General features: G+C 43.2%; 2 protein-coding genes across 2 annotated transcripts; one reads left to right on the top strand and one right to left on the bottom strand.

The window, feature by feature from the left end:
* Positions 1-5758: 5758 nt before the first annotated feature.
* Positions 5759-12102, top strand: rag1 (recombination activating 1). The gene is made up of 5 exons (XM_073472522.1): positions 5759-5811; positions 6856-7197; positions 7277-7666; positions 8787-9502; positions 10355-12102. Exons 1-5 carry the CDS (start codon positions 5759-5761, stop codon positions 12100-12102), a joined length of 3249 nt encoding a protein of 1082 aa, XP_073328623.1.
* A 3262-nt stretch (positions 12103-15364) lies between these two features.
* On the bottom strand, positions 15365-17089 carry rag2 (recombination activating gene 2). Its single transcript, XM_073471746.1, has one exon. It carries the CDS (start codon positions 17087-17089, stop codon positions 15365-15367), a length of 1725 nt encoding a protein of 574 aa, XP_073327847.1.
* Between the last annotated feature and the right edge of the window lie 769 nt (positions 17090-17858).

The raw sequence follows: 17858 nt of genomic DNA, 5'->3' as shown, positions 1-17858 counted from the left end.
TACGTGTGGGAAAAGAGCTCTTTGTGTTTGGTGGGTAGTTAAGACCAGGGACAGTTGGGGGTTAGAGTTGACAGACAACGGCGCTGCTCTTTTCACACTCCTTGACACATAATGGGACCAATTTTTCTCTCTACATCTCTCCCTAGTGGCCATGATTTGCTCATTACATTGATGGAGGGGGACTGAAGGAGGGAGTGAGATGGGGAATGACCAGGCAGGAGACGGATAGTGCCGAATTTCGCCACTTAGAATTAACCATTACTCTCATTTCGTTTTCCAGAACTGCACGGACTTAAGCCGCTTATTAAGGTGTTTAACAACTTGCCGTGAAATCCCTCCCTTCAAGGATGCTGAACATTTGAAATCTTGCGGCGTTGTTTGCACGCGACGATCCTTCAGCTGACAGACCTTCTGTGTAAACCGGCACCAGACAGTTTGGGAAAAGAGGACTAATGCACAGTTAAACACAACGTAAATCCAGTGAGGGGATGTTTGTGTGACTGGAGGTCCCCTGGCATCGAGGGGGACTGCTCCGCAATCAGGGAAATCTACATTTAATTAACACAGAATTAAAGTGCATTGTTATTTTGATTAAAGACACTGGTCTTGATTCCCCACTCTACTCTATCGCTCCTGAATCCGGCTTAGGGTTTAATTTCATTTGGTTTACTGCGAGTGGATCAACATCCATCTGGATTGTCTGCTCAGATGCAGGTCTCGCTTACTGCCGTGAACCCCGGCGCAATCACACTACTGCAATCTCTGCACGTTATTGACCTCTACATGGCCTATCCTGCTATTGTAATAAGATTTGTTATTTTCAAAAGAAAGGGGTTCTGAAAATGGACGCTCACGTCACTGAGGCTTAAGTTGTCCTCCATATTGTCTAACTCACCAGAGCAAGAAGAGATGAATGGAACTAGTCCAAAACCAAAATAACTCTGCAGCGCCTCGGGGAGAGTTATAATGCAGGACTTGGAACGAATTAATGCCGTCCAAAGACTAGACTATCCAATAAAATGAATATTTGGATAGCTGGACATGGAAGATATTGTGGTGTCAGGCTGTCCCTAGCTCGTGTGTGTGTGCGTCTCTGCTCTCTGTTAAAGCTCCATCAGTCAGGATGAGCCGACAACAAACGCGGCCAAGTTATACAGGGTCACGCGAGGTCTCAAGACGGCATTGCTCAACTCAGCTGTCCCCTGGCTGTCACCGTGTGATTATAAGCACGCCAACCTGTGGTACAGAGGGGAGGGAGAGCCGGTAATTAATCACCTCATTGGAATAATCACATAATTGATTATTAACAAAACCCGAGGCGAGGGGCGAGAGGAGAGGGACGAGACGAGGGGGAGCGAGACTTTGAGAGGGAGAGACAGGGGAGATGAATGGCGGGGGGAGTTTGAGTAGTGGGGTGAGGGGTTCGTTCTGGCAGGTAGCTTTGACGAATAGCTCCGCATTGAAGTCTACCTCTTTGAGTATTAATCAACACAATCATGTCTGGGGATGAGGGATGGAAGAGGGTGGACAGTGGGAGGCGACTCACTCAGAATAGGCTGGGCGAGGCCGAAGAAGTTGTTATGAAAACGCAATTAAAAATTAGCATACCGAAGGCTCGATATATTGCGTAACGCTCGGCGGTTATATGAGAGAGAAATGCCCTCCTTACCCCGAATACAATCACAAAGATGCCTACATTCTTGGTGACATTTAGAAATATCATGCTGCAATTTTGGTCAGTCTATTCTGACATTTTATTCCCTGTGAGGAAGATACCGATGTCGCCGTGGAATTCATTCATTGCCCATTCCTGCTATTGACACTTTTCCCTTAAGCTGCTATGTGACTGTGAGTTGTCAGAGGGTCTTTTTTGGACCTTTGGCTTACATAGTTCTGCCTGGAAGGCTTGATCTCTTCCCCCCTTTCCTTGTCACAGCCCGCAATCAGCCTTAAGCCCTTTTGTGTTCTCCACTCTGAGCTAAGCCTGTTATCCTGTGCAACTCCTTTACACAAGATCACTACTATATCCCCCTTCTCTGCCTTTCACCTCTCACACCTTCCCATTTGTTCCCCGTCTCTGTCCGTCTGTCTCTTTGTTTTACACACACGGACACCAGAGGTAATAATTCTGAGGTTTCTCAAGGATGGATTAGCAGGACTACTTTATATTTGTTAAGTCTTGTTCCTGGGCGTCACCTCCACGGCATCAAGGACTTACAAACACAGACACACAGCTCCTCCTCCCAACCCCTTTCCCCTGAACACATGCCATATTTCCCCTCGTCCCTCCTCCTGCACACACCTGCAACACGCTCACACACACACACACATTGCTCGCCGATGTTGTTTGGATTCATCATAATAGCGAAAACACCCCCTCCTGCTCGGTGCTGCAAGGTGTCAGTTCACTGGTGCATTGCAAACTCCTGCATGTCCTCCTAAACTGCAGCCTCCACGAGTCCCCCAGGATCTGCTCCTCACATTCATAACACTCCGCTCCAATGCCAGGTGGCTGTCTCCGCAAGTCCTCTTCGCCATAAATCAGACTGTCTTTGAGTTGATCAATAACAAGTCAATTAGCAGGCGCTGAGAGATGAGGGTCTCAGGGGGTCACTGCTTGTTTGTCAGGCAGACATCTGCAGCCCCGTCCCTGTCTGCCACGGAGCTAGGTGTGTCGTTTACCTTGGAAACACGCGGGCTAGCTGGCTATCATAAATCTAAATATCAACTATAAATAGGCTGCGAACATCTTGTTACAATCCATCATTTGCTTGTTCTTGGATATGTAATGTATCAAGCATTGTGTACTTCAAATCTCCCAGCTGTGTCTGATGGATTTGAACAGGCCTTGGAAAAGAGCACTTCTTCTCACTATTTGCTCATCCTGTGAGTAAGTCTGCTTGTCACAAAGAAACAAACAAAACAAAAACTTTAATATTGTTGTCTAAGGGTCACACTTGACCATATGCACTGAATATAAGCTTGCAAAGCCTGCCAGTATTCATCCCGCTCCCCTGTTAAGCTGACAAGAGTGGGAGAGACCCAACTGTTGTTTGGTGCCCACTGACTGTGTATCTAATGACTTGGCTGGCAAATCCAACGCAACAGCAACAGGCTCCTGTGGCGAATACACCAGATTAATCCCCTGGATAATTACAAACAAGAACGATCTTGGGCAAATACTCTCCGTACCTACTGAGACATTACATCAAATGATGCTGTCTAATTAAAACTCATCCTGGATTGTGACAGTAGAAAGACAGCATTTGGATAAATGAATAGGACGTGCTGATGTTGTATACAGTGGCAACAATATGTGTTACCCTTGGAACAAAGAACATATATTATATGGTTTGATATTTTCTCTGTTTTCTTTGACTCATGCAGCGATGATTCATGTCTCGGCCGTGGCCTCTACGCTCCATCTGTATGTTGCCTTATGTTGCTTCGAACACTCACTTATCAAAATGGTAATTGCCAGATGAACGCTGAAATTCTCACAGCTAACACTGCTAATTGGTATTCAACCTATTATGACTCACTCGCGTCGCTGCCTTTGTCATTTTGATTCACAGCAGCCACCACCTGAATTCCTGGTGCATCACTCACAAACACTGAAAAGATGATGTGAAGTGGCGGGGGGAAACGTCTCAATCACACAGTAATTAGAGTGACAGTCGTTTTGTCATTATCGTTCCCACAATTCCTATTGTTTTCTTTATTTTTGTTTATCGATTTCTGCCCTTTGAAAATCTTGTCCTTCTGTCTCATATATCATATATTGTCCTGGTCAAGCCCTTACACACACTCTCAATTATGTCCTCCTTGTCCCCAGTATTATGAATTCTCACGTCAACAACTCAATTGATATGATTAATTTATAACCTTCTTGTACTCTGTGCCATTTCAACTCATTTTAGTTTAAAACATTCAAAAAATGAACTAACATTTTTGTGAGGAAACACCATTAAGTCAAAGTCATCTATGTACAGTACCGTGTTGTGGCGGGGCAAGTCCACGCAAAGCTTTAGACGTAAAACGAGCACATTTAAAAGTTTTATTAGTTCTCAGAGCTCAATAGATGATGGTTTTCCAGGATGTTACAATACTGAAGTAATTTTTTTTTTTTTAATCGAAAACCCTTACAGCTTTCTTGCAAAGTGCGTCTATTGGTTTAAGTGTCATTCTGCCAGTGAGTCACCAGGTAGTAAAGCAAAACCCAATACTGGAAAAAACATCACTGAGAGTAAAAACATCCTGGCAGCATTAAGAAAAGATGAGCTTAACTGCTGCATTGACTCAATCGTAAAACACAACACTTTATTGATACTCGACATAAACTAAATAAAACTCAACAACACGATCCATGAGCCATGAGCTAATTAGCTAATGGTAGCTAGCTACAACCAAGAATAGCTAACAAAGAGCAGCAGACGTCAGTTATGCTGCCCCCTATGTTTTTGAATTCTGGCCATATTCTACAAATATAAAGAAGTTATCATGTCACCTTCTGTGTTTTTACAAAAACAAAAAGACTGAAAGACATTTATAGTAACAGATTATATTTTTTTAACAACACCCCCAAATGTTGTCGCTAGTGACCTTTGAAACTTCTGACAATCTGGCAAACAAATTCACAAATCTCATCATCAGTTTTAACAAGTTGCTTTTGCAGTGACTTGTTAATCAGCTCCTTTATTCACAACCCATTTACCAGAATAAATATTGGCAATGTGGCTTTCTACCAGCCACAGATATGCTGAAACTTTATATTTGTCTATATTCCAACTCTCTGTTTATGTGGATTCAGTTTTCAGTTGGTGTGACAACCATGTGGTGGTGGTCTGATTAGCTTCAGGCATAAAAAAACACTTGGTTAGGGTTAGGAGAAGATCATGTTTTGCTTTTCTGGTTATGTCACTTCAAACACGACTGGAAATTGTCCCGATGTCTCATTAAAAATTATGGTTAAGTGCTTACAAATGTTGAAACACTGTCTATGATAGTATGATACGTAAATATGACACATACAGATTGAAACGTATCTGTTTTGTAGAAATGTAGACATTTTGTTTCTGAGGCTGGTATTCATCCCTGTATTTATCAAACGCTGTCTAAAACTAAAACTATAAAAAAAACAAAACACTCAATTGAGCAATTCCCCTTCCGGTCATGACTTTCAGTGATCAGACTTTATTTCATTGTTTGTCTGAAAGAGCAGTGAGAGAACAAAAAAAATGACGTCACTATGTTAAAAAAATATTTATAATACAATGTTTGGCAGACTTCTTATTTGTCTCTGGGGCATGAAATACATTTATTCTCTGATCCGTTGTGTCTCTGCACTAGTAGCCTTTTCATAAGTTCAACAGTATCAGTCTTTTTGAGGTGAGCCGGCAGATGGATATGAGAGAGGGGAGATAAAGGTGACACTATAGAAGTGTTTCCAGCTGGGGATCAGTGTGCTGTGGTGAAAAGTTGCTTGTTTGGGGGTATGCTGTTGGATTCAGTACACACACACATGTTTGCAACTGTGCTTTGGGGTTGACCTTGTTTTTTTTTTTGTAATCAGCTGCCTGTGTCAGGTGTCAGGAGTTGACTGTTGGGATGAAGGGTATAAATACAAGACGCGAGGAGACAGACAAGGAGCGATCCCACTGTATGGAGATACAACTAATGGCAACAGATGCTCAGAGCTGTGACATATACAGTATATGCGGTGTGTAGGGCCTTGCTCCAAGGCTCCCCTTGTGCTCCCATGCGAAGAGGACCCCCAGGGGAGCTGACGCCAGCTGACACTGAAAAAACAAGGTAAGAGCCCAGCTGACACGCATGCACACAGGCTCAGCTGTTTGTCTCAAAGGAGAGTTGAGCATGTGAAGAACACGGAGAGCCAGGAAATGAAGGAAGACTGCCAAATTCGAGCCTCCCGGGGAGAAAACGTAGTGAAAGATGGATAGACGGAAGATGCGAGAGTGTGCGCACTGTAGGTGTGCAATGGTAAGATTGTTTCGCTGCTTTATTGTCTGAACTGGTAATGGAACCTAGATAGCATGGGAGGAGATGAAATAAGATCAGTCAGTGTGCAGCAGTATCATTGATCTTACCTGTGCTGTAACACAGGAGCACTTGGCTGTTGAAATACAACTCCTGAACTGAGCGATGTTGTGTCTTGAATAATTCTTTATGATCTTTATTCAATATGACGGTTCCTTGTTTTCTTTTTCCCACTTGTTTGGTCAATATCTATGTATTATGAAATAAGTTTCCTGTGTCTCCGATTTCTTCCCCGCATTTAAAATGCCAGTCGGAGGCTCCCGGGGCTCCAATTCTCTCTCCAGCCAAGAAAATGACTAATATAAATGATTGACAGCCTTGCAGGGATAAGGTTGCCCATTTAGCAAACTCGCTGTGTCAAAGGAAAAAAAAAGTCACAATGGCTCCCCTGAGTGATGGTATTGGAGATGAGAGAAATGAAGATTTTGGTGCTGTATCGATCCCCCAATGCTTGTCTCATGCATTTTACACAAGATCCAAATGCCACTTATGGTATAATACAGCGCTCTGGGTCGGGGCTCACTGCCGTCTGTTCGGGGGGATTTCAGGATACTTGGTGTATAAATTCAACAGGAATCACGTGAAGCTGTTAGACTGTGTCGTGGGCTCAATGCTGAGAAGACACTTGGGATATCTGAGCATTCGAACCTTCAAATGTTCTCTCTGTATCCATCAATGTGCCTCTCATGGACAGCTGGAATTATTATTTTTTTGTCTCTCCTCTCCTCTCCTCTCCTCTCCTCTCCTCTCCTCTCCTCTCCTCTCCTCTCCTCTCCTCTCTAGGGTGTAAGCTCCGAGTTGCATCATGTCGGAGGAGAGCCAGGAGACAGATGACCCCAGATCCACCATGCCGGCTGAACTCCACCACCCCCACTCTCAGTACTCTCAGTGGAAGTTTAAACTGTTTAGGGTGAAGTCCATGGAGAAGGCACCTCTGCCCAGTGAGACACAGCCTGAGAGTGGAGCCTTGTTAGGAATCTCACCTCCCGCAACTCCTGATATAGTGTTAGGTAATGGTGTGGGTCCGGGGAGTGTTATGAAATTGTGCCTTGGGGGAAAAAGCAAGGAAAATGTGGAGGGCCCGGGCCGGAGGGTGGATATCAAGCTGCAGGAAATGGAGACCCACATGGACCACCTTAGGTGATCAAATCGCATTATAATATATAAACTACACCATATTATAAGCATTTTTTTCCTAACATTGCTTTCCCCTATAAAGGTGCTTGTGCCGTCTCTGTGGGATGGTGCTGAGAAAAGTCAAAGGTCCAGCGCACGTCGTTCAAGGAGATCTGAATGAGACGAGCAGAGGCGCCCTACGCAAAATGGGCTGCAAGGTTACAAGCTGGCCAGAGATCATCCTCAAAGTCTTCAAAGTGGACGTGACCGAGGACACGGAAGCTATCCACCCTCTGTCCTTCTGCCATCGCTGCTGGATGGTTGCCATACGAGGAGGGGGCGTCTGCAGCTTCTCCACAACAAGAGTCCCTGATTGGAAACCACACTCTGCCCTCTGTAACCTCTGCTCCCCCAGGAAAACCTCCTTCCAGCGGAGCGGGAGGAAGAGGCGGAAAGCCATTCCCAGAGCGCAGAGCCTGGCCAAACGGACCAGGTACCGTACTTTTTTGTGTATTGTATTTTATAATTATGTACCTGGCTCAGGTGGTCTCTTTATCTTTTAGGATTTCTGTCAATGTCTAAGTTAGAAACATCATGGCTATGAACAGTGTTGTAAAATGTACTCAAAAGTCATACTTGAGTAAAAGTAAAGATCTTAGGTTAAAATATGACTTTGCTAAAAGTAAAAGTCATCCATCTGAATAGCACTTAAATACATTTAATGTCCGATACTTTAAGACTTTAAGTATCAGAAGTACAAGTAAAAGTAAATTACACATATATTTGGCTCTGATGCAGCATGTAATCTGCAAAGTAACTAGTAACTAAAGTTATAAAATATATGTAGTGCTATAAAAAGTACAATATTTGCCTCCAAAATGTAGTGGAATGAGATTCTAAAGTAGCAAAAAATGGAAAGTGAAACCACCTCAAAATTGTACTTAAGTACTGAACTTGAGTAAATGTACTTAGTTACTTCCATCAGTGGAAACGCTAACAGAAAACTCAACAAACAAGTTTTTTGTGTAATTGAGATGATAAAAAAAAAAACTCCTCCTGTATTTTATTTTTTCTTTCTTTATCTACATTATCATCATTTATTGTTGCTTTTCACCTGGAAAGTAACTAAGTACATTTACTCAAGTACTGTACCAGTACAATTTACAAATGTGCTTTACTTAGTATTCCCATTTTATATTTAAACTTCCACTCCACTGCATCTCAGAGGTAAATATTGTACTTTTTACTCCAGTACATTTGTCTGACAGCTTTAGTTACTAGTTACTTTTTAGATTACCTTCCTGTCCAGTGAAAATATAAAAAGTGAAAAGATGTGTTGATGTAGAATGTCACACTTGAATAAAAGTCTTAACGTATCTGATGTTAAATGTACTTAAGTAAACAAGTTGTAAAGTAACTAGTAACTAAAGTAATATTGTGTAATATTTGCCTCCAAAGTGTAGTGGAGTGGAAGTATAAAGCAACAGGAAATGGAAATACTCAAGTAAACTACAAGTACCTCAAATTTGAACTTAAGTACATTACTTGAGTAAATCTACTTAGTTACATTCCATCACTACACAGATACATTTTACTGACTTACTTCCTCACAGGTGGGACTACAGTGACAGCATTGGTGAAAGAAGAGCTCTGAGACGCCCTGTGATCAGGACCTGGAGGAAACCCAGCACCCAGAGAGAACAGTGGGTGAGGAACATCACCCACTGCCAGAAAGACCACCTGAGCATCAAGCAGATCTCTGAGAAGCTTCCTGTCGACTTCCTCTTTTCTTTCACCTGCCTGGTTTGTGACCACCTGCTCTCCGACCCAGTCCAGTCCCCCTGTGGGCACCTCTTCTGCCGGAGCTGTATCATAAAATACAGCTACGTTCTTGGACCTCACTGCCCGGCCTGCAACTTGCGCTGTGCCCCTGATGATCTCACCCCGCCTGCCAAACCCTTCCTATCAGCCCTCCAATCCCTGCCTCTGCTCTGCCCCAGGAGTGGCTGCGGCAAGCAGGTAAGGCTAGACTCCTTCAAAGCTCATTGTCTGGACCATGACGTGGATGAACAGGATGCGTACAAGCAGTCATCGCAACTCGACAGCTACTTGCTCACCAATAAAGGAGGTAGGCCCCGTCAGCACTTGCTATCCCTAACCCGGCGTGCCCAGAAGCATCGCCTGAAGGACCTGAAGACCCAGGTGAAGGTGTTCGCGGACAAAGAGGAAGGCGGCGACCTGAAGTCCGTGTGCATGACCCTGTTTCTGCTCGCACTGAGATCTGGGAACGAACACCGGCAGGCGGACGAGCTAGAGGCCATCATGCGAGGTAAGAGGATATTATAAAGCTTTTATTCATCCAACATAACCCTCCACAGCCAAGAAAGAGGGACACAAACATCTGAAAATGATGATAGTGTTTGCTCATTAATATTTCCGCCCAGCTCTGAGGAATACAGTCGTCTCATAAATAACAATGAGTTGAAAAGTTCACTATTGAGGAGAGAGAGAATGAAAGTTTTCCATTTTTCCGTTTTGATTGAAAAGCATTTCATTGTTGTCCATCTCTGTTTATTGAACCGCCGCTGTCACGCGCTCATTCCCGTCTCTGCCTCTCTCCCACTCTCACTCTCAGTCTGCTTGTCTGTCAGTCCCTCAGTCTCACACTCCCTTTAATGCACAATAACAACTCTTGTGAAGGGGCTGTTAGAATCAAAACAACATCAGCAGCTCTTGTATCTGCAAATTACACAGACAGCACCATCCTCCTCTCTGGGGAATAGAAGCCAGCTGGTGTCTGTTTTCATCTGCAGCCAATACATCACTTTTGCCAGCTACGCTGATTCACCCTCCGTCCCCTTATAACATTTGGAAATTAGGAAATATTGGATTTTGTAATCATGGGGCTTGTGGGCTTTTGACAATGAAACATTCACATTTGGGTGTTAAGTTTCAGATTCCCTCCATCTTATAGTATAAATGACTCCAAATGTGGGATATCAAATTAGGAAATGTTACATGCTACAGTTCCTTTCAAAGCACTAGAAATGGGCTTCCACAGTTTGGGTGTTAAATAGTTCTCTTCACGTCTCAGTCCTTTTTTTTCCTGCTCTTTTGTTTTTTTTTGATTTTGCATCTTTCTGAAACTTTCTCTCTTTTCATTTTCTCGCTCTCTCTGCAGGCAGAGGCTCTGGGCTGCATCCTGCTGTGTGCCTGGCCATTCGGGTCAACACTTTCCTGAGCTGCAGCCAGTATCACAAGATGTACCGGACTGTCAAAGCCACCAGCGGCCGCCAGATTTTCCAGCCCCTGCACACGCTACGAGCTACAGAGAAGGAGCTTCTCCCTGGCTTTCACCAGTTTGAATGGCAGCCAGCTCTCAAGAATGTGTCTACATCTTGCGATGTTGGCATTATTAATGGGCTCTCTGGATGGACTTCCTCAGTGGATGACGCCCCGGCTGACACCATCACTCGGCGCTTTCGCTATGATGTGGCACTGGTGTCAGCATTAAAGGATCTGGAGGAGGACATCATGGACGGGCTGAGAGAGAATGGGATGGAAGACAGCGCTTGCACCTCAGGCTTCAGAGTCATGATCAAGGAATCTTGTGACGGCATGGGCGATGTCAGCGAGAAGCATGGTGGAGGACCAGCTGTTCCCGAGAAGGCTGTACGCTTCTCTTTCACCATTATGTCTGTTTCTGTCCTGGCAGACGGCAAGGAGAAAGAGGTTACTATCTTCACAGAGCCAAAGCCGAACTCAGAACTGTCCTGTAAGCCCCTTTGCCTGATGTTTGTGGATGAGTCAGACCATGAGACGCTCACAGCCATCCTGTGGCCTGTAGTTGCAGAGCGTAAGGCAATGAAAGAGAGCAGGCTTATCCTATCCATCGGTGGACTTCCTCGCTCCTTCCGCTTTCACTTCAGAGGCACCGGATACGATGAGAAGATGGTGCGTGAGATGGAGGGCCTCGAGGCCTCGGGGTCCACCTATGTCTGCACTCTTTGTGACTCAAGTCGGGCGGAGGCGTCTCAAAACATGGTACTGCACTCCATTACTCGCAATCATGACGAGAACCTGGAACGTTACGAAATCTGGAGGACCAACCCTTTTTCTGAGTCCGCAGATGAGCTGCGAGACAGAGTCAAAGGGGTCTCGGCCAAGCCCTTCATGGAGACCCATCCCACGCTGGATGCGCTGCACTGTGACATCGGCAACGCCACTGAGTTCTACAAAATCTTCCAGGATGAGATCGGGGAGGTGTTCCAGAAGCCCAACCCCAGCCGGGAGGAACGGCGCAGCTGGAGGGCAGCCCTCGATAAACAGCTGAGGAAGAAAATGAAGCTTAAACCGGTCATGAGGATGAATGGGAACTATGCCCGCAAGCTAATGACCCAGGAGGCCATGGAGGTGGTGTGCGAGCTGGTGCCCTCAGAGGAGAGGAGGGAGGCCCTGAGGGAGCTCATGAGGCTCTACCTCCAGATGAAGCCCGTGTGGCGAGCCACCTGCCCAGCCAAAGAGTGCCCCGACCAGCTGTGCCGCTACAGCTTTAACTCCCAGCGCTTTGCTGACCTCCTCTCCTCCACCTTCAAATATAGGTACAACGGAAAGATAACCAATTACCTGCACAAGACCCTGGCCCATGTCCCTGAAATCATAGAGAGAGATGGATCCATCGGAGCCTGGGCCAGCGAGGGGAACGAGTCGGCAAACAAACTGTTCAGGCGTTTCCGGAAGATGAATGCACGTCAGTCGAAGGCCTTTGAGCTGGAGGACGTGCTGAAACATCACTGGCTCTACACCTCCAAGTCCTTGCAGAAGTTTATGGAGGCTCACAAAGACTCTGCCAAAGCCCTGCAAGCTACAATCGAACCAGTAGAGACCCCAGATGACGAGGACATGAGTCTGGAAGATAATGAGTTTTGATTTGTCTTTTAATGTGAACATTAACATTTTATTGATTTTCAAGATAGTTGTATTATTTTTTAATTGCCTTGTTCAGTAATATGGACTTCATTTACTTGTGTGATCGATAGCGAGAATATAAAGGGGACTGGAGCCAACCTCATAATACTGTGCAAATTTAAACGTCATCATCATTTAGTGCTTTTTAAAGAATGAAATAGCCAATTTCCTCCTTTTTGACATATTTTATTTCTGCCTTATTTCCAAATTTTGAGGTAAAAATGTTCTCACACCACGTTTTTAAATGTGTGTTTTACTTGTCTTGGCTTGTTGTTCTCGACATAAACATTTGCCTTGCCCTGCTTTGTTAGCTGTTAATTTTGTGTGCAAAGATAGGACAGCAGTTGAATATAGAGGTAACACACACACACACACACACACACACACACACAGGTTTCTTTACTCTTGCCTTTAGCAGGGAAGTTCTTTTTTTATCTCCACCGTCTGTGAAATATGGTGCAGTTTATTGTATTGCAAGGCTATGACACATTTATGAATTTATATAGAGAGGATATTTATGGAAACAGATGAAAGCGCTGTAAGTCATGGAGGGAAATTGTGTTAAAAAGACCACATTTGTGGCCACTGTATTAATATATCATTTGAGCTGGAGCAAAATGCAATCACAGAGACCCAAATGTTCTTTGTTTCATGAGTGCCCTCTGAAAAAGATTACTTTAGTGCTTTATCTTGGGATCCCTGAGGGGGCAGGATAGATGCCAGGTCACTTTGAACCAATTTTTATCTCTTTTAGTTTTTGCACAGTGGAGAATAGATGATGCTTATTCGAACTCTTCACATAAAATAAAGCATATACTGACCTTCCTGTTGATATCATAAAAATACAGTATGGTCCATTACGACGCCTAATACCCCATAGACTCTCCAGCTAGGCAGGGATTTGTCTTAAGTTCTGTATATAACCTGCCTTCTTTTTCCTCTGCTGATATTTCTCCGTCGCCCCGGCTGACAGAGGAGAGGGATGAGCCACAGCCGGAGAGACCTGATGTAAACTGATTTGTTGGCAACTTTATTTGTTTGATTGATTGATTATATTTTCTCTTTCTGCCCTCACAGTTTCGAATCGTGACAGGCAATTTTGTTTTCTTATTTGATTGAATGTTTGATTTTGCTTTACTGTCATAAGTTTAACCACATGACAGCTACGAGATATTCACATTTCATTTGATGGTTGTCACCGTCCCACAGCAACGTCTTGTTTCAGAGTGCATTATACTGAAACTCGCCTCATATTCGTTTTTTTTTTTTTTTTTTTGCTGTAATGAATTGCATTTCCAAAGTAACGGATGATGGATGATTCACTGAATTCCACTTGTTCACTGTGTATATCCTCATTTTTTTGTTTCCATATCACACTAAATATCAAGTAAACTGTTTACTGGGGTAACAGAAGACTTTCACAAGTACAGTATTTCACTGAAGTTCCACTACTTTTTTTATTTTGTATTGGTTATTAAATGCTGTACATTATTCAGATACTTCTGCTGTATTTTTTACTGAAACGGACAACTTACCATCGTTTTGATGAGTTTGGAGGAGGGAGGTTGTACCGTTGTTCTCGTTCCAAAGAATAAATAAAGTCAAAATCTGACTTGATGTCTTGGTTTGTTTATAACCTGTTTTATTAGAGTTTATGTTTAATATACCATTAAGAGCACAGAGCTCAGGTAACTTGGTCCTGATAACAGCACTAGTAAATGCTTATTTTCACGGCCCTCCGACAATGAACATATATACTTTTTTTAATTACATATAAAGATTGTGAAAGCTCTTTATTAGGATGCAACCATGAAGACATTTAGGTTTAGGTTGTTCATTCAAGCTGCATTACTTGATGTAATTACAGATTTAACCAACAACATATTTGTTTATATTACATTATCATTGAATTGAACACCTTTTATTGTCATTTTACATGTATAACGAGTAAAGTGTGCTATACCAAAGCTACAAGAAGGAATAAATACAAAACACAAATATAAAATACGAGCATAAAAAAATTGTAAGCATGAAATATAAACACAAAGCAAAGAAAACATCAAATAGGGGTATATAAATAGAGTAAGAGTTGTAAATAGGCATAGTTATAAATAGTCATAAACAGTAAGTGGCCTGAGACATGAGCAGCAATTTCTATATAATGTGCAATTAGATCATGTATCATATCATCTACTGTATGTATTATATCATATATACACTCAAAACACAATTAGCTGCAACGGTGACTTTAATTGTATGTGATTTCCCATCTAATAATATATCATAAGATCAATGTAAAGTCACATTTAACACATTTCTTTCTATTATGTGGAGTAAATATGTATAAATTAAAAAACTACATGTATGCTTTATTACAAGAGACAGAATACCCAACTGACATTGTATTACTTTTACTTATAATACCTGAATGATTAACACTTGAAAAAAACATTATGTTTATCGAGAGTTCCCCTTAACTTTATATGCGATAATTGAATTAACACATAAGGTTTATATGTAATTCTGCATTGACTTAATTAAATCAGACAAGGTATCATTAGGTAATTATAAAAAATGTACATTAAATGTGACACTTAACATTGAACTTATGTAATAAACTTAGAAAATGCATTGTACATGTAATGAAAATATCTGAAGTAAATATATACAAGGTATGATCCATGATTTATTTATTTCTAAAAACAATTTATGTATATTTATGCTCTGGAAGCCGATGTTTATTTAACCCTGTAATTTAACCGTGGTCCTTGATGGAATACAAAATGTCTGCAAATTGACATACAACTGATAAAAATGCAAACTAGAAACACTGTGAAAATGATTTTTTTGTCAAATAAAAAGAAAATTGTAAAAACAAACTCAGAATAAACAGGCAAAGAGTCAGAAAGATATAATTTGAAGAGGGCTGTTTATTGTTGATTTCATTCAGCTCAGTTCAGCATATTGAGTATTCTTCAGCAACAATTCATTTTCTGAATATAAACAAGCAAACTCTTAAATATACACTTTTTCAGTAATCAACATTTTATTTGTAGAAATAAATGTTAAAAAAAAGAAATACACAGCTTTTGGACATTAAATACCATGTTGAAATTTTATGCTCTTCGCTCAATTTTACAGATCAGCATATTAAGTATTTTTCATCAGTCCATTATTTTTCACACTGACCATCAACACACATCATGATTAAACCTAGATTCAGTCAAAAAGCCTCCTGAAAAAGCATTTCTTGGCTGGGGACATCTTGATTGTTGGAGTCTTCCTGTCCTTCACTTTCATGGGGGTACCCTTTAGGGGCACGATCTGTCGAGGCGGGGTCATCTCGTGGTAGGGCCCCAAAAAGCCTTCTGAAAAAGCTTTTTTTGGCCGGGGAAATCTTGATTGTTGGAGTCTTCCTGTCCTTCACTTTCATGGGGGTACGCTTCAGAGGCACGATTTGTCGAGGCGGGGTCATCTCCTGGTAGGGCAGGCCTCCGTGGTCCTGGCAAAAGTACTTTTTCCTGCCCTGAGAGAGCTTGAGCAGCAGGGTCTCAGACAGCTCCATGCACTGGGCATGGACCCAGTGTCCCTCCTCTCCTCTGGAGCAGAAGATCATGGCGGGCCGGTACAGCTCAGTAGAGTAGTAAGGCTCCCAAGTGTTGGGGTCCAGCTGACAGCCCAGGCAGCATTTGATCCAGTAGCCTGTTTGTGATTCGTCCTCCTCATCCTCCTCGTTGTAAGTGTCCTGTTCTCCATCGCTGTCCTCCAGCTCATGTGGCTCACGGCCGAAGTAGAGCTCCTCAGAGTCTTCAAGAGGAGTGGAGTCGTCGTAATCTGTTGACTCCTGGCTGCACGCCTGTGTTCCTTCGTCCTCTTTGCCTTCTCCCTCTGTCTGGAAGTTCACCTGATAGAAGTAATGAATATCTTGTTGGGATGGCCTTCCCTCAGTAGGTACACCAAGCAGGACACTTCCATCCCCGGCACTGCCGCCAAACCAAGTGCGGCTATGGATGATATCTGGGATCCAGTTAGGTGGTTCTAAGTGCTCAAAGCGGATCCCTTTTTCATCCAGAATCACAGTGCTGCACTCCATCCTCTTCTGAGAGTCTGACTTATACCCACCTAAGATGATATATCTGTGAGCGGGACCTGTACGAGTGATAATGGCACTAGAGATGGATATGCCGGTGTCTAGAGTCTCACAGGAAAGCAATGGGCTGCCTTGCAGAAGCTCGACGTGCAGGCGAAAGAGTCGAGGAGGGCGGGAGTCAGAGGTGAGCGAGTGACCCCCGATGAAGTAGACACAGTCTTCTCTGGCCAGGGCCACATGGAAAGACTGTCCATCGCAGAGATCGGGTAAAGTGTGCGCAGAGGAGCAACCAAAATCCAAGTCAAACAGGATCACCTGAGGAGGACAGTCGACGACGCTGTTCCAGGTCTCTGTGGTCCGCTCTCCGGCTGGCATGTAGGATCGACCCCCAAACAACACACAAGCTGTCTTCCCTCGGCTTTGAACCATGCTCATCGTGTGGCCGTATCTGGCCCCGGGCACTTCTCCCACCAGTTCTTTCTCTTTGCAGCACAGGGTCAGTTTACGATTGCAGCCACGGCTATCCATGGTCAGCAGATACAGGCTTGATGAGATCTCGTTATTTGGCGTGCGGCCACCATGGATGAGATAACTCTCGGGAAGCCCATCATAGGGGTCGAGGCGGCAAATGGCCGGGCAACGTAAGGGAGGAAGGTAGCATGAGTCGTTGGAGAAGGAGATGGCCCTCAGCTTCATCTCACCACTTTTTAACCGAACCCCAAACACGCCTGTTGGACATGACCGCTTGGGCCAGCCTTTCTGGCCAAACAGGAGAACTTCACCATCCAGCTGCAGCAGAGAGCAGCCAGGCTGGAGGAGGCTGGCACAGTTCACTGGAGTTAATGGTTGCAGGGTCATTTTCCGGCAGGTGCCTGCATCAAAACAACACAAGAAGACAATATGTTAGTCAGCTGTTGATTGTTTTCATTCAGGGGGGTGGGGGTTTAAATTTCTACTTCCTGTTGATGACTAACACCTGGAGGAACATATTCATAACATGCACTGTAGAATCTCCTCAAAGTTCTGAAAGATAGCGTAACCAATGGCTTATCAATAATTAGAATATTTCATCTGGAAAACATCTGGATCAATCTCCCCCCTGTTGTTAGATCAGCTCAATCATTGTTTCAGAAAACAGTTTAAAAGCCACTTCTTTATGTTGACTTATTTTTTTGGATTATTTATGTGGTCTGTGCAGGATACTTGTGATTTATCTTTATGTTGATGTAAATCAGTTTGTAACCTGTGCTTGGATGCGATATAAATGAAGTTTTACTTACTTCGTGACTTAGATAGTAATCATATAGATATATTGTATAAAAAATGAATAATAATGGTAAAGGAATAGGAATAACATACAATTAATACCAGTGATAAATCTTAATAACAATACTACTACTACTAAGACAACAACAACAACAACAACTAGTAGAATGACTACAACTACTACTGCTTATTGTTATTATTAGATTTATAATGAAAATTGTAGAAGATGGTGGAATAAGGATGTCTGAGGGGGAGGGGCGAAAACAATTAAATAAAAAGGGCACCGGCTATATGTGGTGGGGCACCCTAGAGGGCACTTTATTATGTTTTCATGGGGAGCAATAACCCCCCCTGCATCCCC

This window comes from Pagrus major, chromosome 8 (assembly GCF_040436345.1).
Source record: "Pagrus major chromosome 8, Pma_NU_1.0".
In the NCBI taxonomy this organism is placed as follows: Eukaryota; Metazoa; Chordata; class Actinopteri; order Spariformes; family Sparidae; genus Pagrus; species Pagrus major.
This window is presented reverse-complemented; position numbering and strand designations above follow the sequence as displayed.